Source organism: Mus musculus, chromosome 11, assembly GCF_000001635.26.
Source record: "Mus musculus strain C57BL/6J chromosome 11, GRCm38.p6 C57BL/6J".
NCBI classification, from domain to species: domain Eukaryota; kingdom Metazoa; phylum Chordata; class Mammalia; order Rodentia; family Muridae; genus Mus; species Mus musculus.
This window is the reverse complement of record NC_000077.6, coordinates 90545412-90572982: the sequence shown is the minus strand read 5'-3', so window position 1 is coordinate 90572982 and position 27571 is coordinate 90545412. Positions and strand designations below refer to the sequence as shown.

At 40.7% G+C, this 27571-nt stretch overlaps 1 protein-coding gene across 8 annotated transcripts in view; it reads left to right on the top strand.

Moving 5' to 3' along the window:
* Window positions 1–27571, top strand: part of Stxbp4 (syntaxin binding protein 4) — a 161645-nt gene that overhangs the window by 65154 nt on the left and 68920 nt on the right. For 6 of the 8 annotated variants that reach the window (XR_388390.4, XM_030245750.1, NM_011505.2 and 3 more), the window contains exons 12-13: window positions 1196–1261; window positions 23996–24172. Coding sequence is in view for 7 of the 8 variants with exons in the window: in XM_030245750.1 (XP_030101610.1) it covers window positions 1196–1261; window positions 23996–24172 (243 nt within the window). In the remaining variant the exon portion in view is untranslated. Of the gene's footprint in view, window positions 1–1195; window positions 1262–9072; window positions 15428–20798; window positions 20972–23995; window positions 24173–27571 lie in introns of those variants that run through there. The other 2 variants (XM_006532739.4, XM_006532740.4) reach the window with 2 other exon arrangements.

The following is a 27571-nucleotide window of genomic DNA, read 5'->3' as shown; positions in this document are numbered from 1 at the left end:
TTTAATTTAAAAATTAAAAGGGGTATAAGTAGTATATCAAGCAATAAATATTTTGCTTGCAGTAATGTTACATTTTCAGTTATTCTGCCTATTTTGTTACAGGCATCTACACACATGTCGACACACACACACACACACACACACACACACATATACAAACATACACACTCGCTCCCACACACAGGGACACACAGAGCAGCAGAGCTTGTTAAGTAGATCATAGAGTAGGACTGGTGTGCTTTCACTCCTCATCAGCCTTTGACAGCTCTGTGTCTCACTTGAAGTACAAATAAGTAATTTTAGGCCCCTGGCTAATTTTTATTTTGCAGACGTGATCCTTAACAGTGCTCTGGGAACTGTTTAACCTAAATCCCACCTGCTCCTGCTCTTCACAGAAGAGTGGGCACAGATGCACATCCCATTTACACGTGCAGAGACACAGAGAGAGCACTGGGCGCGCAGGAGGCTGGCAGAGTAGCGCAGAGTGGGCTGCATTGCCCCAGACGCCAGGCTCTGCCTCTTCTGTATGTCGTGGCATTGCCCTGAATCTTCGCCACTCTATTTAAAGTTCCAGTAACCCTGCTCATGTTTTCAATAAGATGCTTCCTGGGTCACTAAGCATTTCTGACTGTACCACTCATCAAGGTGGGACATCTCAGAGTTCATGTTGGGTTTAGTTTTAGGTTCAAAGATGATCATATTTTACCTTTATGCCCATATTCAAATATATACTTTATATTTTGGCTATAATAGTTCTATCCCTTTTTTAATAATGTTTCAAAAATGGGCAAATATTACATTAGGAAGCTAAGAGTCGACCCAGTCTTTTTCTTTGGTTTGATTAAAGCCACCCCCCCCCCAATCTAATTTAGAATAAGACTATTCAGTCTGGTAGCTCTTTGGTAATGACTGCTGTCACCCACATTTAGTTGCTGTTTGCCCGCTTAGGTCCTGACCAACTTCTTCTGGAGCTCAGATTTTGGCATTATATAGGGCAATCCAGATGTTTTCACCACAGTTAGACTTGGATCATTGACCACTAGTAAATGACATGTAAAGCCAGGAAAATAACCAGGAATTTCATTAGGAGAATTGTAGCAACTTGATGTCTGGGGAGTAAACTTTGAAGCGGGGACTAAGAATCATTTGTGGTGTCACAGTGACATGCTACTCATTCGGTGGTTTTCAAACACAGGAGAAGTTACTGGAATCAGAAAAGCACAGGAAACAATTGATAGAAGAACTCCAGAATGTGAAGCAGGTAAGTCGTGTGGGGTGGGAGGATTGCAGGGATGGCGGGGCTCACGGGGTACAGTGCCTGAGAATATCCATGGATCCTTTTGTGTGTAACAGTGTGTGAGGTATACCTTTAGAGCAGTAGTGCTTCATCATATCTCAGAATTCGCAACTGCAGACAGCACAGGAGGAAATTAGAGAGCTCTGAAAAATGAGTGTTTGGAGTTTGTATCTACTGGGGTCCTGCTGTATTAATCAAACAAATTTAAAACCCTAAAATGGCTTCCATGAACCAAAATGACCAGTCTCGTTGCTTTTCTATTATTCTCTTCCCTTTCCCTTTTCTGTTTTCTCTTTCTTTTGTTATTTATACTTCAAGATCTTATTAAAGAAAAACAAAGCAAGCATTTCTCCCCAAAGTGCACAACAGAGCATTGCTGTAGTTAGGTGCTCATGGTAAATAATTAAGAATGTCCTTTCACCCTGCGTGGTCTTTACCAGATTGCAGCAGATTTGAACAAGACAAATAGCACTATGAAAAAGTAAAAGCAGAAAAAGCAGACAGGGAATGCACTCTGAATACAACTGTGGTGTTAGTAGAAGCCTGTTAAGATCAGTGGTGACTGCTTGGTTCTCCGTTCCCCTCACCCTGCCCTCACAGAAAGCATCATACTAGCCAAGATAATAAACAGAGCCATCCATGACTCATACCCTCCACCTGACAGTAACAGAGACCAGAACAAACCTCCATAGTAAGTAGAATAAATAACTTACAGCCTAAGTCCCAAAGCTGACCTGCTACTGCATCCCAGGACCTAGAACAGAGAGGGCTTTAAAGGCTCTGACAAAGAATAAAGAGAAACAAGAGTTCAATAAAACAAGTGAAATCAGTACAAGAAAGAACAGTGTAATAATCTCAAATCCTAAGCATTGGTCAGCACTTGATGGCACTCGGCCAGGATTTGGAGGTGTGTGCACCCAGAAATTGCAGCCTCTGAGAATCAGTGCTTTGTGGGAAAAATCACAAGAAGAAAGGGATGGGTCTTACAGAAAGAGAAGATACCACTTTGTCCAATTCTCACCCTGGGGCCAGCAGTAATATGACCCATAATGTACCTACACAGAAGAGGGTGCTCTTGACCTAAGACCTTTCTATAAAGTAGTGTTTTAAAGCCGAAAAAAAAAATTCCCATCATTGCCAGCTGCAAAAATTCATGTGGCCTAAAGTTTCCATCTTGGTGAAAATATATACAGTAATTGAGTAACAAAACAGAAGAAATTTAACATAACACGCCACGTTCAACTGAATGTCCTCAGTTAGGTATTTGCAGCTAAGAGAAATTTAAAACAAAACAAAAGTAAAGACTAGAGCCAATGAGATGGCTCATGGAATAAAGGTGCTGGCTACCACTTGCTAACATTTAGTACAGAAATACAAATGGAAACTAAATTGCCAAGTATTATATTCAGATGCACTAGAAGAAAATAAATTGCAGAGTTTCATGAAGAAACCAGTCAGAACAAGAAAACACTAAATTTGAAAATTATCATCCAACCAAACTTTCCGAAATTAGAAGACTTGACTCTAATGAGTAGCCTCTCTGAGGGTCTACAAAGTCCCAGCACTGTCATGTATATAGTCCCAGAGAGATAACGGATTTCAGGGCTGAGAAGTCAGGTCAGTTATGCCTGGAGCTGAAGTCAATAGAGCTATACTATGACGAGCTGTTTGACAGGGACTTCTGTGCCTGCATCTGGATGAACCAGGACATCAAAGCATTAATCACAGTCATAAGTGATGCACTGTAGAATAATGATAACTCATGTGCCTGTACCATGTATAATTAGATTAGCTAATTAATGGAGTAGAGAAGCACTCTGGCTCATGGTGATTGTGGATTGCTGACTGGAAACAGCAGAGATGCTACTAGATTTGGAAAGAAGCATTTTGAATGTTTTAGTAAGGATTGAATTAGGAACAAATTAAGATGCTAAATTTAGGAGGAAATTTTAATGAACAAGATATCTACATAGTTATGTAGTTTAAAAGTAACTCTATAAACCACTGCTAATTATAACAGAGAAATAGTAATTATGTAGTGGAAAATTGAGAAAACAGTTTGATGCTAAAACTTGTCTTCACCAGTGAAGACGCCATTGTTACCCAAAATGTGATATCCTGAAAAGGACACAGTGTCATCTGTGTGCCACCCTGACTGAGAGTTTATAGCCTGAGTCTAACCTTGGAGGGCATCTGGCATCAGATAAGATGCTGGACATTAAGAGGTGATAAGAGACAGAAAATCTAAACAAATACTTGACCCTAGGCTGGGGTGGAGACATTATCCAGTGATTTGACAGGTCTGGAATACAGAAGGTATATTAGATCAATGAAAGTCTTGAAACTCCTAACAGAATGATATACAGTAATATCTTGATTAGGAATACCTTAAGGATAAAAGGCTGTGATATATGTAACTTACTTTCACATGGCTAAGGAGGCATGTGGATGCATGTGTGACACATATGCATACATATATGTACCTGAATACAGAGGAGATTGAAAATAAGCAAAGTCGTAGCAACAGCTTCTACGTATCCATGCAGTATAAGAATATCTTAAATCTCATTCATACTGGCCAGAGGTTGAATCTGTGTGGAGGATATGAGAACATTCTTTATATATACTTTCCTTTTGATCAATTCTGTATTTATTTATTTTATGGATATGAGTGTTGAGCTGTGTGTGCATATGTACACCTCACACATGCCTGTTATCCAAGAAGGTCAGAAGAGGCTTTGGATCCCCTGAATCTGGAGTTACGGATGGTTGTGAGCTGCCATGTGGTGGTGGAAACCAAACCGGGGTCCTTTCTAGGAGCAGCAAGTGCTCTGAGCCACTGAGACATCTCTCCAACCTCTCTTAATGATATATATATTTAAGTCCTCTGTAGTCCAGGCTAGCCTCAAACTCATGACAGACTCCCATCTCAGCCTCCAAAGTAATAGAATTACAGTTCAAATACCTCTTTTTGTTTTAATTTTTAATTTGAATGTGTGTGTGTTTGTGTGTGTGTCAGTGTGTGTCTTTGCATGTGTCTGTGTGAATGCAATAGACTTAGGTCATCAAGCTTGGCCATGAATATCTTCACCCACTGGGCCACCTGACTGGCCCCTGGCCTAATTTTAGTAATTATTTTGTTGGCGTGTCTTTTAAGTTCTTTTACTTCTACGTCCTCAGTACATCTTCAGTATGCATCTTCAGTATGCTTTACATTTCAGTGTTTCTTTTTGTTCTGAAAGTGGGATGTATGAATCGTCCTACTTAAATTTTATGTGTAAAGTAAATTAGGGGATACTTTCAGTACATTTAATTAAAACGTTCTGTTTTCCTAAATTCTTGGGTTGAATACCAACTATGTTTGATGCATTGTTACATTAAGGCTGACAGAAGACATGAGCCTAAGGAAGGAAGGGAGGAAGGGAAGTGTTGGGAGCTCTACTGTCTTTTCCCAGCAGTACCTACCCTTCCCACATGAGGCTTTCCTGCATTTATATCTCTGAAATGATTATTGTCCTTTATTCAAATAACAGTCGGGTCTGTACTAATACATCATCTGTACCAGAACTTAATATGAATCAGCAGGAAAGTGAGATAGAGATGAAGTTATATATGAAGAGTGGACACTCGTACTCTTCTCTGATGGATGAATGCTCAGAAGCGTAAGTGTAGAAGAGAAAGCGACCCTAGCCTAGCATCAGTGTTAGACCACATAGGTTTGTACCCCTACCCTTCTTCATGCTAGTTGTTGACCTCCAGCAAGCCACTTTGCTTTCCTAAGCCTCTGTTTGATAATAGGCTCCTTCCCAAGAATGTCAAAAGAATTGAGTGGCATAAAGTCCATACAGTATGCTGTATATCGCCCATAGTAAACACTCAAGTACTAGTAAGACTACTGGAAGTCACAAAAGAAATGGTAAAAGGTAGGAGTAATTTCTTTTAGCCATTTAGTTTAGAGGGGAATTGAAATACTAGGTGAGGCATTAGGGAACTTGTCATAGATTGAGAATCGTATAAACTGGGCTAATAACTGCGAAAGTTGTGTCTTAGCAGGGAAATGCATGTCCGAAAGGCCAGATGCTACATTTTGTATTGACTTTTCAATGGGTTTGTATCTTTGTGACTGATAAAATACTAATGTCTTTCCTATAATTGATGCATAGAACTTCGGAGTTTAAGTGTCTTAACGTTGGTTAGCACACATGGAAAACAGTGGTTACGTATTCTTGCAATATCATGACCATAATCACTAAAAAGCCAGGAACATGATAGAAACATGGAGATAAAGAAGACAGGAAATGACATTTAAGTTGAAATTTTGAGGCCAAAAAATGTAGGCAATTGAAATGTCAAAATTATAGTTCAATGATGACCTGCCCCAAATAGTATTTGGCAAATGAGAAAAATGAACACTTTCCTACACCCTTAATCTGATCACATTCTCTTTCATGCCACATCTACCTTGATGACCCTACAGAATTGGGGGTCAGATGAGTGCTTTTTCAACCTTAGTTACAACTACATTGTTTATCAGTCTTTACCACTGCCCTCACTGGCCCAAGCTAACATTATCTTCCTGATAACATTATCTTCCTGATATTGTCAGCTCCCTTCCATATCACACTGCTGCCCTTGCCCCACCCTGGCACTGTTCAATCTGAACACTTACCTATAACTATCCTTTTGAAAACATAACATAAAATTCTGAAGGACATATATATATGAAAAGCCAACAATCCAACTAATGGATGCCCCAAGTAAATGTCAAAGTGGACAATCAGGTCTACATGATCTGACACTTGCCTGGATCCTCACACTCTACCTGCCCCCACTGACCTCACCTCCACCCCACCCACCATGGTTTCCCAGCCCTTTCTCAGTTTTTCCTGCACCATCACCCTGCCAGCTCCCCTCACTGTGGCCGGAAGGGTTTTGAGTATTACTAACATCTTTGGCTCATCACATCTTAAAATGGAGGGGATAGCTACCACTGATTTCAGCAACGGCTGCCACAGACAAGGTGCTCAAATGTTTGGGGAAGTAAGGAAGGGAAAGAGGAAAACTAAAAGATTAATTTAACATTAGATTCAGAAGAAATTGAACAGCAAATGAAAGGTAATTTAAGACTGTATTATAGCACTGTCCAATAGAAATGTAAAAGGCACTTATGAATTGTTAAATTTTGTAGTAGCAGAAAGAAATAATAAGATTAAATACATTTAACCTATTACATTCAAAATATTTTGGCATGTAACAATATTAAAATTTTAATATTCATGAGATATTTTATATTTTTGCACTGTATCTTCACAATAATATTCATACTTTTAGAACATCATGTTGTATTGAATTTTAATTGGAAATATTGAATCTGTCTTTAAATATAATAAAATTTATGTGAACATATAGATTCACATGCCCGAATTTCTCTAGACTTAAAAAAAAAAGTTTCTTGCCAGGTGGTGGTGGCACATGCCTTTAATCCCAGCACTTGGGAGGCAGAGGCAGGTGAATTTCTGAGTTCGAGTCCAGCTTGGTCTACAGAGTGAGTTCCAGGACATCCAGGGCTATACAGAGAAACCCTGTCTGGGGGGGGGGGGGGGAGTTTCTTAAAACTGAATTAAGTAACAAAGTTTCTTAATATTTGTATCCATGTTCACAAAACTAAGTTTTTTAGAATACTACATCTTTTCATGGCTACATTTATTTAAGGATATACAGTATTTCTTTTCAAGGGAATTACATACACTGATCATAGCCCTAAGTAGTATCAGCCACAAAACATATTTCAATATCGTTTTAATTTTGAAACCAATTGGTGTAACACTTATAAATAAGTATGATTTACCTCTTGATACATATGACAAAAATATAAACTAGGTATGGTTGTATTGTTACAACTTTCAGGGGCATTACTTCAGAAGTCATATTTCCCCTTAAAAGTTTAATGCACACCAGTTCATTCATATGCAGTGTGATATTAATGAGAAAAATGTAAATTGCCCCATTGTTTTGTTTTTGATTACTGTATGATGGGGCCGAAACTGTGCCCATAGCAGTTTTTACACAGTGAACATCAGAAAGCTAAGCACAAGTTGGTAGGATTTTTACCATATGTATGTATCTTATGGTGTAATAAAATAATAAAACTCTTGTTTAAAAACATCAATAAATTCAATGTCTTCCTCTAACAAATCTGGAATGCCATCTGCTATAATAAAACTTGTTTTTCATTATTTAGCTGAAATTTTTCTTTTAGACATCTATTCTAAACATTTGAGGGGTTTTTTTTCGGGCTTAAAACTAACATTTCATCAAAATTTGGGAGATTTTTGAGATAAATGTTAATGAAATCTCAGTCAGAAATTCTCTCTTGTTATATCTTGTACCTGAAACTATAGAAATGCAATTTGTTTGCATATTTTAATTATGTTGATTGCTGATATTGTTAAAGAGTTTCAAGGTGTGTGGGCCTTTGTGACATAATTAAAGAACTTTGTTTATACATACAAAATAGTTTATCATTTTATCATAATGGAAATTTCCAGCTGCCATGGCTACCAGTATGGGGCATGGAGTTACAGAGACAAAGTGTGAAGCAGAGACTGAAGGAATGACCATACAGAAACTGCCCCACCTGGGGATCCATCCCATAAACAACAACCAAAACCAGACACTATTGCATATACCAGCAAGAGCTTGCTGACAGGAGCCTGATAAAGCTGTCTCCTGAGAGGCTCTGCCAGTACCTGACAAATAAAGAAGTGGATGTTCACAGCACAGGGTCCCCAAAGAAGGAGCTAGAGAAAGTACCCAAGGAGCTGAAGGGGTTTGCAGACCCATAGGAGGAATAACAATATGAACTAACCAGTACCCCCAGAGCTCCCTGGGACTAAACCACCAACCAAAGAAAACACATGGTGGGACTCATGGCTCTAACTGTATATGTAGCAGAGGATGGCCAAGTCGGTCATCAGTGGGAGGAGAGGCCCTTGGTCCTGTGAAGGTTATGTGCCCCAGTATAGGGGGATGCCAGGGCCAGGAAGTAGGAGTGGATGGGTTGGTGAGCAGGGGGAGGGGGAAGGGGATAGAGGGTTTTCGGAGGGAAATCTAGGAAAGGGGATAACATTTGAAATGTAAGTAAAGAAAATATCTAATAAAACAAAGTAAAAAAATAAAATAGAATAAAAATAAAAAACAACTTAGCCAATTGATTATTTACTGATTGTTAAAAGAACTTTCTAGAAAATTCACTGAACACTTACAAAGTGTTTCACTATTGCTCAGTTTTTAAATGTTGAAAAAAATATTGCATTCCAAGTATCTTTGTAAAATATACACTTAGTCTCTTTTCCTGTCCTAGTCATAGTTCTAGTCAATTTTTTGTCCTTAGAATATCCTAATTTTATTCTTCTTAATATTTTGATGTATTCTGTGCACATTTCTTCATGTGAGTACTGTATATACCTTGATCGTCTCCACCCCTAACATCCACCACAGCACCTCCACCCTTCACAATTGCCATGGCATCTCAGTGGCCCCTTCTGGCTTTCTTTCCCTCTTTTTTATGTTTTTGTAACCTTCTGAGCCCAATTAGTGCTGACTGCATGCTTGGTGGGTATGGGGTCCTGTGCTGGCCAGTGACCACACTCTTGAGGAGTAATGACTTCACCTCCCTCAGCAGCCATCAGTTGCCGGTAGCTCCTTAGCTAGAGATAGACCCCATGGACCCCCCACACCCACACCTGGATGCTGACTGACTTAACCTTCTGCAGTCTTCACACAGGGAGCCGTAGCAGCCCTGTGAGTGCAGCGGTCATGGCATTTTCTGAAGACAGCAGTTCCCAGCACTCTTTGCCACCCTTCTGCTCTTAAATTTACTCTGCAGATTTTCAACAAATGAAGCTGGCACAACTGGTTGTTATCATGTACAAGAATGCGAATCGATCCATTCCTATCTCCTTGTACTAATGTCAAATCTAAGTGGATCAAGGAACTTCACATAAAACCAGAGACACTGAAACTTATAGAGGAGAAAGTGGGGAAAAGCCTCGAAGATATGAGCACAGGGGGAAAATTCCTGAATAGAACAGCAATGGCTTGTGCTGTAAGATCGAGAATTGACAAATGGGACCTCATGAAACTGCAAAGGTTCTGCAAGGCAAAAGACACCGTCAATAAGACAAAAAGACCACCAACAGATTGGGAAAGGACCTTTACCTATCCTAAATCAGATAGGGGACTAATATCCAATATATATAAAGAACTCAAGAAGGTGGACTCCAGAAAATCAAATAACCCCCTTAAGAGGTGGGGCTCAGAGCTAAACAAAGAATTCTCACCTGAGGAATACCGAATGGCTGAGAAGCACCTGAAAAAATGTTCAACATCCTTAATCATCAGAGAAATGCAAATCAAAACAACCCTGAGATTCCATCTCACACGAGTCAGAATGACTAAGATCAAAAATTCAGGTGACAGCAGATGCTGGCGAGGATGTGGAGAAAGAGGAACACTCCTCCATTGTTGGTGGGATTGCAAGCTTGTACAACCACTCTGGAAATCAGTCTGGCGGTTCCTCAGAAAATTGGACATAGTTCTACCAGAGGATCCTGCAATACCTCTCCTGGGCATATATCCAGAAGATGTCCCAACGGGTAAGAAGGACACATGCTCCACTATGTTCATAGCAGCCTTATTTATAATAGCCAGAAGCTGTAAAGAACCCAGATGCCCCTCAACAGAGGAATGGATACAGAAAATGTGGTACATTTACACAATGGAGTACTACTCAGCTATTAAAAAGAACGAATTTGTGAAATTCCTAGGCAAATGGTTGGGCCTGGAGGGCATCATCCTGAGTGAGGTAACACAATCACAAAAGAACTCAAATGATATGTTCTCACTGATAAGTGGATATTAGCCCAGAAACTTAGTATAGCGAGATATAAGGTACAATTTGCAAAACACATGAAACTGAAGAAGAACAAAGACCAAAGTGTGGGCACTTTACCCCTTCTTAGAATTGGAAACAATCACCCATGGAAGGAGTTACAGTGACAAAGTTTGGAGCTGAGACAAAAGGATGGACCATCTAGAGACTGCCATATCCAGGGATCCATCCCATAATTAGCCCTCAAACGATGACACCATTGCATACACTAGCAAGCGTTTGTTGCAAGGACCGTGATATAGCTGTCTCTTTTGAGACTAGGCCGGGGCCTAGCAAACACAGAAGTGGATGCTCACAGTCAACTATTGGATGGATCACAGGGCCCCCAATGGAGGAGCTAGAGAAAGCACCCAAGGAGCTAAAGAGATCTGCAACCCTGTAGGTGTAACATTATGAACTAACCAGTACCCCGGAGCTCTTGACTCTAGCTGCATATGTATCAAAAGATGGCCTAGTCGGCCATCACTGGAAAGAGAGGCCCATTGGACAGGCAAACTTTATATGCCCCAGTACAGGGGAATGCCAGGGCCAAAAAATGGGAATGGGTGGGTAGGGGAGTGGGGGGGGGAGGGGGGGCGAATTTTGGGATAGCATTGGAAATGTAATTGAGGAAAATGCGTAATAAAAAAAATTTTACTCTGCAGAAATTTCCTGAGCCTTGAAAGGGTTAATATAGAACTTCTGTATAGGGTTGAACACTCAATAGTTGTTTGGTCTCAACTCATGGGTCTGTTATAAGGCTCTATAGTGACTGCTGCTCACTGGAAAAGATAGTTACTCTAACCGAGGTTGAAAGCAAAGCTATCCTGTGCATTGAAACATAAATATTTAGCAGCAGCTTGACACCGTGCGCATTTAACAAAGCAGCATTAGTAAGTTTCTTTTAAGGCATATGGCCTCCCCAGCCATGGTTTTTGGTTTGGTTTGGTTTGATTTAGTTTAACCAAATTAACATGAATTCCTCCTGTCCAGTCGGCCTCACATCCAATCAGATAGCCCGTGTACCCATGACACTCATGCTCCTGTTGTAGCAGAGGGCACATCCTGCCTGGTAGGTGGCTTCTGTAGCATTCCTGGTCCACCACTAGGGAAGTCCACTGATGCTTCTCTCTAAACTGCCTGCACAGAGCCTTTCAGCACTGTGAATGTTCACCCACAGGGAGGAGTTCCTAGATTAGTTTCAGCCCGGTTTCTCCGTCTACGGCCTCCAAAGTATGTTGTGTGTCTTCAGCAATGGCAACTTACGAGCTCATTATGGTAGGCAAGCAAGAGCAATGGCAAGAGCATGTGTTGTGCGGGGGCTTCTGGGGGTCTCTAATTCATAGGGGACGATCCTTTATTAACTCTTTGCAGGACCTTATCTTACTATAAAATGTTGAACCAATCCTAAAAAGCATCATGGTTTCTCATTTCACAGGTTCTTCAGCTATTTTAAGTCATGGAAGCGAGTTTTACCTTTAGTGTGACAACCCAAAAAGCATTGAGTAACCACCAGGACAAGGGGATGATGGGTAAAAAAGGAGGGCGAGGAAGGGAGGAACATAAAGAGCAAGCTTTGAAGCATTGGCATCCTTTTTCAAGTCCCTTGTTTTTCTTCTTGCCATGAGACGTCTTACTCTTGGTCCTATATTTTATTTATATATATATATATTTTTTTCATGCACCAAAGAATAGCCCAGCCCTGCTGTTTAGAATGAAGATGCTTTCCCATGAAGTTATACCTGTCACTTTCTTTTCCTTCAAGTTCTAACAACTCCCAACACGTATGAACCGTTCCTGTTGCGTCTTCCTTTGATCAACAACTTTGTAAAACCCACCCTCAACACTCAAGTTGTTTTTAAATTGACTTCCAAGGTAGTGTTATGACCCCAGGCAACGGTGAATTGGTGACTACTCTAGAGCCAAAACACTTAGCTTGTCTGAACCAGTCTTTGCTCTGATGGAATAGGGGAATTGTTTACTTGGCAATTCGACTAGGATCAGATAAGTCCGGTTGTCGTTGCCTCGCCTGTACCAAGCTTGTGCTGAAGACTTCAGAAGGGCGTGAAATAGGTGGTCACGTCAGTAGGATTCTCTGGCAGGGGCTTAGTCCGATGAAGCAAGAAAGACAACTTTAAAAACATGTCAGATATCTCTAAAACAAACCCTAGTTATAGTCCCACCCTTCTAGGGATTATGTTTTCTTGTGATTTCAAAAAAACAATGACACCTCTAATTTTTATGTTTGGGTGGCCTCTAGATCTTTAATTCAGTTTTGGCAATTTGAATGTCCAATAGTTTTCTTGAGCAGTACTAGTAGTTATTCTAAAATACCATCTCATGAGAGAGGAAAAATAAGAACACATATATTTGTTATACATTTCTTCTCCAAAAGCATGCTGTTGTAATAATGGCCTTCATGTCAGAATAGTAACTTTTGCTTCCCACTAAAATCCTTTTACCGAAAGATGCCTCATGCTGGCCTTTTGAGGCCACTGTCCCCCCCCCTCCCACCTACCCTCCTCATGCCTGACACCCACTAATCTATTGTTGATCACAATTTTTGTCCTTTAAAAGGACACAAGCTGCCTTTCATAATAGTCTATTTCCATCCAGCTTACCTCCCTGGGATTCCCCTGGACTATTGTATAGATCCACAGATTGTTCTTTTTGTTTTGTTTCTGAGAGCATTATAAAACTAGTTTTCTCTAAAGAAGGTTGGTGGATTGTTCCAGTGTTGCCTTCCTGGTTGTGATATTCTATTAGCATGCACGGTGTAACCATTGGCTGAGATTTTATGGACACAAGCGTTTCAAGACAAACAAAAGTAATCTGAAAACCATTATAAAGCACTTATAATGTTGGACAGCAGTGGGATTAAAGAAGCTTATGGAATAAATATAGCTAGGTTTATTTTTCAGCATTAATTTTCTTTTGTGTGTGTGCGTGTAATGAGAAAATTACTTCTCTTTTCACTACCATTAGACTCTGCACTAGAAACTGCCTAAGGTAAGGAAAGCTTACTTGAAAAAGGAGCAGGAAACCTGGTTTCCCAGCGTTCCAGTCGTCATTCGTGTTTGCATAGACATCATTTGTACTTAGTGATTCACTGGCAGTGCATGCAGCAAACTTCAGTGTTTCTATAGCTATGGTATGATTGCTGTATCTCCACAGAGTCTACTGTGTTGCAAGCCTGGTATTCAGGGTAACAATATAAGCACACGATAGAACCATTAAAAAGTAGAAAGATCCTTAGATCGTGGGTCATGCCCTGGATGTTCTTATGGGACCTTTGTCTCTCCATGCCAATTCACCTTCTCACAGGTGGCCCATCTCACTTTCCCAACCTTTGAACATAAAACGCCAACAACTAACTAACCCCTTCTTTACAAGTCACCCCACTCAAATATTTCATAGCAGGGAAAACTAATATAATTGTCTATTTCAGAGTCCTATTCCCAAGTAGTTATGCTCATTTCATATAGAAAAGATCTTGGTGTTAGAAGGATTCCAAGACAGACATTTTTCTGTCTTTTCTGTATTATAAAGTTATTTTAATTGTGTTGGCTTAATTAGACACCATTTTCAGTGTTGGGGAATTTGGGAGCAAAGTGATGGTATTCTTCATAGAGACCCGCAATTAGTTTCTTTATACCATTTCCTATAGGAGGTTTCCCTATGAGAAACTCGTGAAGATGGGGTTCCATACAATGCATGGAGGGAGCACCATTTAGGTTACACTTTAGACGTCTGTGTAGATGCTAAACATTTTTTTTTAAGTGTTGGAGCAATATATAATAGTTGGACTGACAAACAAGAACATTTGATCCAAGGAGGAAGTTGTTTCAAGGAGGAAGTAGTGATAAGGCGGCTGATTCTATTAACGTCTTATCTTGGCAGTTTGCTGTGTAAAAAATAGTCTCAGTAGTTCTACAGTCGTATGGGACTCGTGACATCGTAGTAATGATTTATTCACAAAACGCTGACAAGTTAAAAACAAAACTCGCCTGGTCATGTCTGACCCCACATAAGTATTGTTTAGAAATCTGCATTGGTTTATTGTCTTTTTGCATTATATATGAAGAGATTGCCTCTGCCTGAGTTCCTGAATAACTAGAGATCTGCTTCACAGCTCTTGGGTATTAATGGCATGTGTACTCAGTGATTCACCTAAAGTGCATGCAGCATTTTAAGCAAGCTTTAGCAAACCCAAGTGTTGCCATGGCTACAGCACTGTTACAGTATATCTATCCCCCCAGAGGTCCCTGGGTTGGAAGCCCAGTGTTCAGGGTAAAGATTTAAACGGCTGATAGAACCATTAAAAAGTGGGATGGCCTAGTCACAGGGAATGGTCATGGATGCTCCTAAGGGACCCTTGCCTCTCTGTGCTGTTGCTCCTTCTCAAGCCTAGTTTCACACACACACACACTTGCTGGTCTGGCAGAATGACACTACTGGCTTCTGCACACGGTGCTTGGCTAACTTGCATCTCCTCTCTTGCTTTTTAAATTTCCTCTATCATACACTTCATCCCATTTCCTCACATTAGTATACAAGATCTCTTTCTTTAGATATTTTCTTTATTTACATTTCAAATGTTATCCCGAAAGTTCCCTATACCCTCCCCATGCCCTACTCCCCTACCCACCCACTCCCACTTCTTGGCCCTGGTGTTCCCTGGGGCATATAAAGTTTGCAAGACCTAAGGGGCCTCTCTTCCCAATGATGGCCGACTAGACCATCTTCTGCTACATATGCAGCTAGAGACATGAGCTCTGGGGGTACTGGTTAGTTCATATTGTTGTTCCACCTATAAGGTTGCAGACCCCTTCAGCTCCTTGGTTTGGAGCTAAGTCAAAAGGATGGACCATCCAGAGACTACCCCACCCAGGGATCCATCCCATAATCAGCCACAAAACCCAGACACTATTGCATATGCCAGCAAGATTTTGCTGAAGGGACCCTGATATAGCTGTCTCCTGTGAGGCTTTGCCAGTGCGTGGCAAATACAGAAGTGGATGCTCAGTCAGCTATTGGATGGATCACAGGGCCCCCAATGGAGGAGCTAGAGAAAGTACCCAAGTTCTATTTCTGTAGGAGACATTGACTCCGTTTCTCGGAACCCTAACATGAGATATTTAACTTGTACAAAAGCCCCTTCTCCCATTTAATAAACACTAAAAGTTTTGTGTTGTCGATTTACTTTTACTTTTTTTCTTTTAAAATCAGTGCAACTGTTTATTTCTGGCCATATTTCAGATGTGTATTTACCCAGGCCCCCACCCTGTCTCTATTTAATACTGAAAGTATTGTGTCAGCATATGGTATAAGATGAGAATATATACTTTTTTTTCCCTCCCAAATGGTTTGCTGTAGCAACCGTTTATTGTTTTTGTGGTATCACCCTTAGTTGCAGACTCAATTCTTTCCTAACCTAAGGTCTGTTTGGGCTATTCCGTCTTTACAGTACTTTCTCAACAATGATATGTTATGTTAGTGATTATTTTGTTTACCTCTTAAGCTAAAATCAGATGTTACGTTATTTATCTATTCATTACAACCTTAGCCTGTATCCTACTTTGGGCCCCCCATACTCTTTGAATTTCATGATCTTAGACAAAATGCTACACACACACACACACACACACATACACACAGTTTAATATGATTCATATTCCAGTTAAACCCCTCAGGGTTATTTTGAAAGAATTGATCATCTCTTTTAATGATGGAGCCCCTTAAGCCCTAAAGTTTGGAAGAATCACCATGTTTAATGTCTAAAGATGTAGCCACTGAGCTGCACTGCATCTATAAAGAGGGTTTAAATGCTGACAATGAAGAAAGCCTTCCAGATGTCCATGATCTGTGCTGCCCAAAGCCGTGTGGATGCCTGTGGTATCAGGCTGCCTCCAAGGGTCTTGTCTGGCTCCAGCGTCCTACTGCAGCTGTGGCCAGGTTTCAGGGTCAGAGTCCTGTTACCAGAAACTCTGAGGAGGCTCATGGTCTGTCCTCCCTTCACTTACTGTGAAGAGCAAGAAGGCTACGTTTGCTCTGATATCAACAACTGCAGATGCACAGTTGAGAGGGAGGGACAACCCCTACCCCCACTTCACCCCTACACACAAGAAAAAAAAGAGTAACAGCCTAGATAGGAAGACACCAACGAGAACTCTTAACAAGTGTAATGGAGATTCTGAAGTGTAGATCTCCCTAGTTGATGGCTTCTGGTTGGGCCCAGGAAGGGAAGGACTCAGTTCTATTTAAGGGGCAGGCCACTGAGAGTTGGACTATGGTTCAGTGAGTATACCTGTAACACAAACTGGACTTGGGTTTTTTTTTTTTCTTTTTCTTTTTTTACTTTTGGAGGAGGTCACAAGGGTAGCAGGGCAGACAGGAAAGGACTAGGAAATGAGTGATTCTGACACATGATGTAAAATTCCCAGAGAATCAATAAAAATATTACGTTGAAAATAAAGTATAATATAACAATACATTCATTGTAGACTGAAGTCCAGATGTGAAGTGGCTGATTAATGGCAAGAATATTTTTTATTTACTAGTATCATCTGGTCTGTGCATAAATGATGCATATGTGAATATACACGTCCCATGGCTCATGTGCAGAGATCAGAGGACAACTTTTAGAAGTCGGTTTTCTCCTTCCACCACGTGGCTCCCTAGGAATTTAATTCAGATAGCAAGCTTGCATCGCAAATGCTTTTAGCAAGGAGCCATGTCATGGCCTCTAGTATGAACAGTTTAAAGGCTTTGTACATATAAATTGCCAAAATGCTCACCAAAAAAGCGGTGACAATTCAGTCTTCCACAGTGTAGACATGTCCTGTTCTCTGAATCCTAGTTCATGTTGGAGATGAGGATCTTTAATTATGTAAATTTAAAAGTAACTACTTTGTTGTCTCAAGAAAAAAAAAGTGAAGCCTTCCAATACTACAGATGTACTCCTTGGGCATACTTGTAACTAAAATTGGCAAATACATTTCTATTTTATGTCAACCTTCAGTACACTAAATATATATACACATATACATACATGTTCACGGTGGTTAAACCGTTCTGATTAAAACATGGCTAAATATGGTTTAAACTGATTATTATTCATATTGTAAAAAGTATCAAATCCTACACCTTGTCTGAGTGGTGTACTTTTGTGCTTGTGCTGGACCCGGGACTGCGCTTTATGAAGGAGATTGGAAACTGTCTCTCTGATTTTCTTCTGTGCTGAGAGGCAGAACTGGGTTTTACACCTCTTAGAGCAAGGCAGCTGCAGGAGAAGAAGCTGGCAGCCCCTGGGAGGATTAATTAGAGCTAATGATAATATGATTGACCTCATTTTCCTCCAGAAAGTTGAGGTCATTTTTCTCTTTGCACAGTGAAGATTGTACTTTTTCATATATAATAAAGTTTGTTTTCTGAACTCACAGATTACCCATGCTCCACACTTTACAAACATGTTGCTATCTACATTGTCAAATCAGGACCCGGTGGGGCTGGAAAGAACCTTTAAGATTGCACTGCCCTTGACAGCATTTGCTGTATTAATACATGTTGAAAATGGAAATATAAATAAACATTTGTAATTTTGAAATCTTTAATGCAAAAAAATAGCATAGTTGTCAAATAGTTAAGTATAATTTTTTTCAACTTTGGTATTTGCTTCATTTTAATTTAGATTTTTATATAATCTTGTTTGCTTGATAAATACCATAAAATGAATTTTTAAAATTTTATGCAGAGGTGTATGGATATATTTGTGGATCTTTGTGTTATCATGGAAGAGAGTTGAATGTACTAAAGCTACATGCTAACTTGGAACTTGGCAGTAGAAAGCTTGGTGGGGAGAAGAGAAGTTGGAAAGGGAGGATGTAGTTTACCATGGGCCATATTTGTTACTTAAAGTGGAACCTGACCAATGTTTACTGAAGTAAACTGACCGTTCAGAAATGTGGAGAGCACACTTCAGTGACCATCACAGTAGGCCAGCTGATCCAGTATCTGATGAGATGATACGAGAGGAAGTAAGAAATGGCTGCAAATTACATTATAAAGATTTCATGGTGTTTAATGGAGGGTTAAATGAAGTGGTACAGGCATTAGACCTGGACTACCCATGAAGATAGGGAAGAAAAGTGGGGCATAGAGACAGGTAATAAGTTTTCTCTGAGCTAGTCTTGGTCCTAGCATGTGGGAGGCTGAGGCAGGAGGATCGATTCACATTTCAGATTAACCTGTGCTGTATGTTTCAAGTCCAGCTTGAGCTTGCTACACAGCAAAAGGGTTTCTCCAAAAGGGTTTTGTGAATTTAGAGTCTTCCCTAAATTCCTTCTGATTATTGGGTGTGTTGTCCGTTCATTCGAGAGTATATCTGCAGAGCACTTTGAGAATCATCCTTCCAGACAGCGAAAAATGAGTTCAGAAACACAGATTAAGGAGATGGGCCACAACTTGCTTTAAAACAATTCTCATTCAACAGCCTTCTTCCTGCAGTAAGCCTTAATCTTTTTTTGAAAACTGTAAATATGACCTAAGACTGAGAAAGGTTTTCCAGTGAGTGGATGTCGGAAGCTGATAAGAGAAGCATTCTTGGGGCTCGGTAGCATAAATTACTAAGACATATCTTCTTGCAATCTGCTGTTTTCTCCCGTCAACCACTGACATTTGAAAGATTTACTGATTAGCTTATAAATTACAGAGCTGGTAACTGTTGTGGACTTGTAAGCTAATTACACGTTTGCAGCTGCAATTAATGCCTCCACTCTAGGGAACTTTAAGTGCTTATACCTAGAGAAAAGATAGTTTCATGTAATTTTTTTCTATTGTTAAAAAAGACGTGTAAATTACATTTCCAAACAGCCGATATTACCAGTTGAGTACCTCAAGAGATCCCTTAATAAATTATCTAGTCAGGCTGTGTAATGGCATAAATGATATGTTTATTTTTTTTCCAAAATAGCAACAAAAAAACAAAGAAAAGAATGATAGTCAGAATATTAATAGTTTCTTTAACCTTCTTGTGAGAGTTATTTTGGTCTTATAATTATTAGAGCCCACTATACAGGTGAACACACTGAGTCTTAGAGAATTAATTAGCAGAAAATGGGGGGGGGGATGAGTATCTAAGATAATGCCCTAGCTAGGACCCATCCAAAGCCTTTTCTTTTGTACTATGTTTTTGTTTGGTTTGTTCTGTTTTGTGTTACTTTGTGGATATAAATGCTGCGTGTGTGAAAGAGTACAGTGGCCTTTATCTGACCTATAGCTCTGTCTTAGTGCAGTGTGGCTCAGCCCAAGGAGGTATCTGCAGCTACAGAGATTTTCATCAGTCCCAATTGTTCTCAAAGAACTTGGCCTTCTCTTTCCTAAAGATTCATTGCAAAACTCTTGGGAGAAAAACCTTTCTTTTTTTTTTTTTTTTTCCCCAAAGAGGCGCAGTGGACCCGAGGTCTTTTGTCACTGTTGCCTCTGGAAAAATTCTGATTGAACTGCATATTTCAGATTCCCTTCTAACTGAGTTTGCCTATCCTATGCAATATTTAAAAGCATGTTTCGGCCGCTTTTCCTGATATGCTATTATGTCTTTGGTTTTTTCCTTTAAAATCTACCTTTGTAATCTGAATGGACGTCCTCCTCATACAAAGTGCCTGCGCAAATGTGGGCCGTACTTGTCGTGATTGGGATTTCAGGTTCAGTGTGGTACTGAGAGGGTTCTGGCTAAAATGTTCCTGACACGTGAGACTTTGCTGTTCTTTATTAGAAGACAGCCTGGGAGGCAAAGAGAAAATGAATTGCTGTGATCTTCTCTGGCTAAACCCTGCCCACTGCTGTTATCTTTTCTTTACTGCTTCCTCAGAAAGGCATCCTTGCGATGCACTAATCTTTTAAGCAGCCATTCAGGGGGAATTGGGCTAGAACTCTGCCACGGGGTCACATTCACCAGCCTGACAGTTATACATTTACAAAAGGAACGGTATGAATTTATTCAGCATCAAACCCTCTGCATCTCTTACCACCCAGACGCATTTCACACTGTATTACCATCACTGCACTAGGACAGCGGCATAAAGCCCATCCGGACTCTTCATTTAATTAGCCAGCGTTCTTTGAACAAAAATAAAAGTGCTGTTTTTATAGAAGAATAAAAGCTGCACAAAGTGAGTGTGAAGAGGGCAAATCATCAAATTAGTGATTCTCACTGCAGCTGCGCGGATTTCTGCCCTCCCTCTCCTCTCACTCACTCAGAGGGTTGTTTTGTTTTTTGTTTTTTGTTTTTTGTTTTTTATTGAATGGAAAATGGGGAGCAGGCTGGCCTCAAATGTGCTGGAGAGTCTGCCGATATCACCACATCCTAAGCTAGCTCGGCTGATGCTGGTACCTAAAAAGGCTATTTTAGAACATTTTCTGTAGTTGACCAAATAGGATGGGCTAGTAGTGAAGAACATCAACTAAGGTTCAGAACTCATCTGAACTACCCGAGTTCAAATCCCAGCCCCGCCACCTACAAATGGTTTTGTTTCTTAAGCTTCCTGATCTTTGCTTCCCTGTCTTTGAAAGGAGGATCGGATCGCTAGAGACTTCCCTCATTCTGCAGTGTGCAGTTCGCTCACTCGACAGCCTTAGAGCAAGGCTGGTGTTGTTAGTCCCAACGGTGAGAGAAGAAAGACCACCGCCCCAAATCATCATGGCCAAGTTAACTAAAGCAAGCCTTTTTATCCGAGTACACAGACTGCTCCCCCTAGGGTGAGGTCTGAGAGGTACGCATTGGACATAAGGAAAACAAGGGATGTGTAGCTCAAGGGCTGGGGGTCTCCAAGTGGGGGAACTCGGCAGAAAAGTGGGTGAGGTTATGTAACATATCCCAGAACAAAAGCCTAACAAGTTTTTAGGACCTGAAACAAAGATGCATCGTGGGCATAACAACAGTTAGTCCTAACTAGACGGCCCTAACAACCTGTCTGAAACACAGGCACCCTTGCAAGATGCTTAGTAACTTTTTGAAAGACATGATTGCAGTTCCTGGAACAGATAGTACGGAACCATATTAGTGGAGGTTACAGGTGGGGCATAGCCTAATCCTTGACAAAGATTTCATCATAGACAGCAATGAACCTAGTAGGTCTTTTACTCTAAGATGGCTTTTAAGCCTAAGATGGAGGTAGGCTAGTTCCTCGGTAGGTTAGCTGTTACCTATTGTGTGCTGAGCAGCAATCTGGTATGAAGTTGACCCAGGTATGTCATTGGTCACTTTCCTGGTCACCTGGGCTGGACTGACAGGTACTGGACATTAGGTAGATCCTCCTTTGGCTCCCATATTTTTGTTTCTGAAGTCACCCTTACAGGATAAGACAAGTGTTTTCAAACAGACGGGATAAAATTCTTTGAGCGACAGGTATAGAAGGCAGCTGGCTTCTCATACCACTCCATTTTGCACCCAGCTGCCAGATTAACTTTTTTAATAAGTCCGCTTTAGTCATTGTTTATATTTTTCACTACACTGGGTAGCTAGTCGAGGGCTTTCTGCACACCGACCTCAGCCCTCGGGCTGCCCTTTCTAAAGCACTCTCTCAGAAGTCTTCCAGTGTTCTGGATTCAGAGCCTTTCCCATGGTTCCATTTCTTCCAGAACCTGGTCCTTTCTCTCCCCAGCCTCTTCTAAAAACAGCCAAACAACCAAAAAACTGTTCCCCAATAAGGATGTCTCTACTCTAGTCAAAACGCACCTGGCATCCTATCTCCTATTCCAAGTCCCTTCTAGCTTATTTGTTCATGTTGTTGCTGCTGTTGTTTTGTTTTCTGGGTTTTTTGTTTGCTTTGTTTGGTTTTTACTTAACACTCCTTCCACTGTTTAGCTACATCACACCCATGCTCTAAACTGAGACAGAATAGATGAAATATTAGTTACCCACTTGATTTACACTGACATCTTATTCTATGGTTGTCTGTATAAAGTAGATGCTGACTTCATGTTGTTGGTGAGCTAGCCTGTTGCTCTACTCACAAGTTATGCTGGAACTCTAACTGCTTCATCTCCCGTCTCTTCTACAACCACCCTGGCCAACCACAGTTCGCCTTCCCCATTCTCTTCCTCCTCTTTCCCACCCGTGTCTTTGCACACAGTGTGTTCTTAACTGGGTAGTGAAATGCACCCTCTTAAAACTTAAGTGAGTTCACATCACTTCTCTGCTCAAAGCCCACCAGTCACTCTGAGGGAAACCAAGCTCCCTCTGATGGCCTGTGACTGCTTGTAAGATCTGCCTTCCAAACCACCCTGTCTCTACCCTCATTCATGTTACCTCTGTGCCCAGGTATTCTATCTACTGCTGCCCCGTCTTTCCCATACTACTCACTGTTTCTGCCTCACTGACTGCCTTGATGTTCTCTGAAGATACAAAGCCCAATCCAGGCCAAGGACCTTTGCACATGTGCCTAGAAATCCTCTCTTCAGGAAATCATGACATGGTTTCTTCTGTGGGTCCCTAGTACTTGTCTTCGCCATGAGGTCATAACTGCTAAGCCTAAACTACTCTCTGTCTCTCTAAACTAGAATGTAGATTTTGAACAGTGAGAGTTTTCTGTGTATGCTGTTCATGCATATTCCAGGAATTGACAGATAATAAAGTTACTGGCTGGGGGATGAAAGCAGACTCTGGAGAGTATGCCCACACCCTTACTTCTCTCAGTACGTCATGCTCCAACAAAAGCAAATGCTGCATAGCAGCTTCAAGAACAGTAAAATAGCCGGAGTTTAATATTAGCCATGGCAATTGGAGCAGAAAGTTCCACTGCAGAGATCCTGCACCCTCTAAAGATGCTTCGTCCCGTAACAGCTGCCATGTTAAATTATACGGTGTCCCAAGAGACTGTGACCCAGCACCAAGGCACATTTTGAGAAAGCAAATGGCTTTTGCCACCCTAACCTTACAAGGTGGAAGGTATAGCTAGTGTTTGGAACAATTTCTTTGTTTGGTTCTGTCATCCAAAGACAGTATAGCAATGAAAGGAGATACTTAGTATGGGAGTCAAACAGACCTGGGGCCAGATGTGGGCCACTACCTGCCCTTGGTCAGCTTGTCTACTCACTGGGTCTCTGATTGCTTATATAGAAATGTTTTTTTAATGTCTTTCTCTGGATGTCATTCCGAACCTTAAATGAGCAAAGACAGATGAAGCATATAGTGTGTATTTAGTAATTGTCTCTTGAACATTGTATTCAACAGACAAACAATTATATATGATGCTACTACCAAAGCAGGAAGCCACAGTCTGATATCTAGGAGGAAAGCTTTGCCTCTGGCCTTGGTCCACCAAGAAGCCCTGTAGCAGCTCTCTGCAGCATCTGATGGCGTTACTTGGCCTTCTGAGACCATCAACCCCGCTACCTATGAGTTTTTTCTGTAGCTCCTTTTTTCTTTAGAATCAGTTCCTATCTGTCTAGTTTTGATTGTCAGTTTTCTTTAAACTCTCTTCATTTTTACAGAAATGACGCTAGCTGTGTAGCACTAAACATTTATACAGAATCTCTATACAGAAAAAAAAATCTCTACGCAAAAAAAAAATTTTTTCAGGAAACAAACAAAAGGGTTCCCATAATGAAATAATATGCTCATTAGTTTTTAGGTGGTTGGTAGAGGACATAGACATGTTAAACATTGTAATCATAACTACCAAAATGAGAAAACTATTTCTGTCAACTGGAGAAGTCTGTTTTCATTTTTTTTTTTTTTCATTTTGCATTCACTTTCAACTCCTTAGGAAGCCAAAGCTGTAGCTGAGGAAACCCGAGCTCTGCGAAGCCGGATTCATCTCGCAGAAGCTGCACAGCGGCAGGCACACGGGATGGAAATGGATTATGAAGAGGTGATCCGTCTGCTAGAGGCTGAGGTCTCAGAACTAAAGGCTCAGCTCGCTGATTATTCTGACCAAAATAAAGTAAGCAAACAGCCCTCTCTGGTTACCATGGTTTCCTAGCCTCTGCCGTGTATCCTGTTTTCATTCTCTTTTCATCTGCACGTCCTAACTAGGTCAGTGTTTGTCTTCTATTATTCAACGATAGGATGTTGTGTTGTGAAGAGGGTGGCATGGAAGTCGTGAGCCTCCCTTTATCCAAAGAGCTCTGAGATGGAAAAGCACAGGCCCCGAATTAATTGGGTCGTTGGTCAACATTGTTCCATTCAGCCATTCAGGCCTGGAACTATTTAACGTTTAATTGATGGCACGGATTTTCTCTTTCTGGTTTTGAGCTTGCTAATTTGTTTTGTGGCGATGGAAGGAGGAGATTCAAGGGATGAGTTTTGCTCTTCGATTAGAGAACTTGAGGCATTATACAAGCTAATGAATTTTTGCACAAGACCTATGATGACTAATGAGAAATCCAAGTTTGAATTTGTCATGTTTTATCTCTTTCAATGTCAGGAATACTAAACCAGGCTCCTCTAGAAGGCCTCTCAGTTGCAATACAGGATACTGAGAACCTTATGGAAGCAAGCTGAGCATCTCTATGTGTCTATTGCCCACAGTGTACCTACCATCTTTAATCATGACTAGCCTTCAAAAACCATAGCGGGCGTGTGTGTGTGTGTGTGTGTGTGTGTGTGTGTGTGTATTGTGTATTATATCACTGAGAGTATAAACTAGAATAAATTGATAATTTATAGCTTTATAGAAATTCCTCAATTATAAATAATTGAGTTGGGGAGGAACTGAAGGAGCTGAAGGGGTTTTATCTGGCATCAGTTGAAGGGGAGACCCTTGGTCCTATGAAGGCTTGAAGCCCCAGTGTAGAGGAATGCTAGCTCGGTAAGGCAGGAGTAGGTAGGTGGGAACACCCTCACAGAAGCAAGGTAAAGGGGGATAGGATAGGGGGTTTGCAGAGGGGAAACTGGGAAAGGGGATAACATTTGGAATGTAAATAAATAAAATATCCAATTAAAAAAAATAAGTCATGGGTATTTATGTCTTTAATCCCAGCACTTGGGAGGCAGAGGCAGGAAGGATTTCTGAGTTCGAGGCCAGCCTGGTCTACAAAGTGAGTTCCAGGACAGCCAGGGCTATACAGAGAAACCCTGTCTTGAAAAAACCAAAAAAAAAAAAAAAAAAAAAAAAAAAAAAAAGAGAGAGAGAGAGAGAGAGAGAGAGAGAGAGAACACAAAACAAATTTGAGCTATGAATATTTCAGCATAGAAGGCTTATGCACTTTAACATACCAAATGAAAATGGAGCTAGTCTTAAAACAGCACAGCAGAAAATATGAAAAAAAAATTTTTCCGCTTAGCTTTGAAGAGTCCCCACCATTCCCTACATAATCTGCTCATTTAAACCAGCTCTGCAGAAGGCCAGCACCTTACCCACCACTGATAAGAGCGTGCCTGCCGGGAGCACATAGCACTTGCGAAAGCAGCAGCGCTTGGTTGGGAATGCTAGTTACAAATGCCTGTTGAGCTGTACATATTGTAAAACAGGCGTGGTTATGCCATGTAACATTAACCTCATTATGAAAATGTTTCAGAAATTACCAAAATATTAAAAACATTTTTAATACAATAATTAGTTACTTTTGGAGGAAAAGTTGCTAGTGTTTAATAGTCTAATTTTTTGGTTTTTTTTTTATGGTATTAGGTGTTAAAGAAGGACCTTATTCATATTAGGCTAGTACTGTTAGGCTGGCCCTACTGTTGAACTACTCCCTAATCCTGTGCTTTTAAGTAATATACTTTTAAGAGATTTGCACAGGATTATCAAGTGGTTGGTTTTTTTAGTTTTTAAATATTTTAAAATGTCTCTGTGTGTGATGGGGTCTTTGGAGATGGGAGGGCATGTAACCCACTGCGTATGTAGAGGTCAGAGGATAATGTTTCCTCGTTATTTCTCTTCACCAGCCTTTACACGGGTTCCTGGGGACAAACTGAGATTCCCCAGGCTTCTGCAACAAGCACCCATACCCACTGAGCCACCTCTGCAGCCCCCACGTGGCCTCCTGTGTGTAAAGTTTAGGTTCTTGCGTTCTTGCACTCTTATCCAGTGAGACACATCTGGTTCTAAGTTGTCTGCTAATATAATTAACTCGGATTCTCCCTCTTTGTAGCCTTATGAGAATCTCAGTCGGTCCTTTTAATAAGAACCCACACTACCTCTCTAAAATCATTCTTCTTCATTTTTTTGAAAGAAGATATATTAAACATAAGCATATCAATGTTCAATATTTTCCAATTTTAGAAAAGAAGTAACTTTTTAAATGATGTGTGAGATTGCTTAAGGATCTATTGACCTAGATACTACAAAACAAAGTTTCAAATATTTAACTATATTTATTTAATGTGTGGAAGGTTTCATGTTGACTAGCATGTAAGTGCATGTGCACATGTGTGCGCTTTGCATGTGGAAGCCAGAAGTCAACCTCAGGTGTCATTCCTAGAGAGCTATCCATCTTCTGAGGCTAAGATGATGGGAGTGTTTACAGGGACTCCCTGGGACCTGCAGCCACAGAGATCCCTCTCTCTTCACCTCCCCAGGAATGCTTTGCCAAAAGTGTGCACTCCAGCTGGCTTTTCACATGAGTGTTGGGATGGGGTCAGCAAGGTCACACCAAGCTCCTTACCAACTAACCTATCTCTAGAGCACCTAAATACTTATTGGTCAGACATAGATTTTGTAAGAATGCTTTTATTTATCACTATAATTTTCCCTTAAATAATCAACATATTTTCTAGTTTGCATTTTGGCTTTTGAGAAAAATGCATCTGAAACACAAGAAATACCACATTAGTGGGGCTGGAGAGAGAACTCCGTAGTTAGGAGGGCTTGTTGCTCTTGCAGAGGACCCAAGCTCTGCCTTCCACCCAGGTGAAGTAGCTCACATCCTATAACTCCAGCAGAGGGCTTTTTCTGACCTCCATGGACAACCACACCCACATGTACACCACACAAAGGCATGCTTACATACACATAAATAAAAAGGGTTTCAAAAAAATAATAAAGCATTGCTAATGTCTGTGAAGAGCCCAGTGTCCATCCCCACATTGCAGCCACGGCCTTGCCCCCAGAGATTACTACTTTCTTGGAGTTAGTGTTTCCCATTTTCTTGATAGTTTTTACTATTTATCTATCTACTCCCTGTTCGTTTGGTTTTGCCTGCTTACTGGGTTAATGTGTAGCTAGCTGATCTTTTCTGTCTTTATTCTTCATTGCGTGAGTTAACACCAGGCCACTATCCGTTTTGTACTAGATGGGCAGTCTCGTTATTTCTTCATTATTCTACTGTGAATCGTGCTCCTGAAAACATCCTGATACATATAACTTTCTCCACATGTGTAACTGCTACCTCCGAGAAGT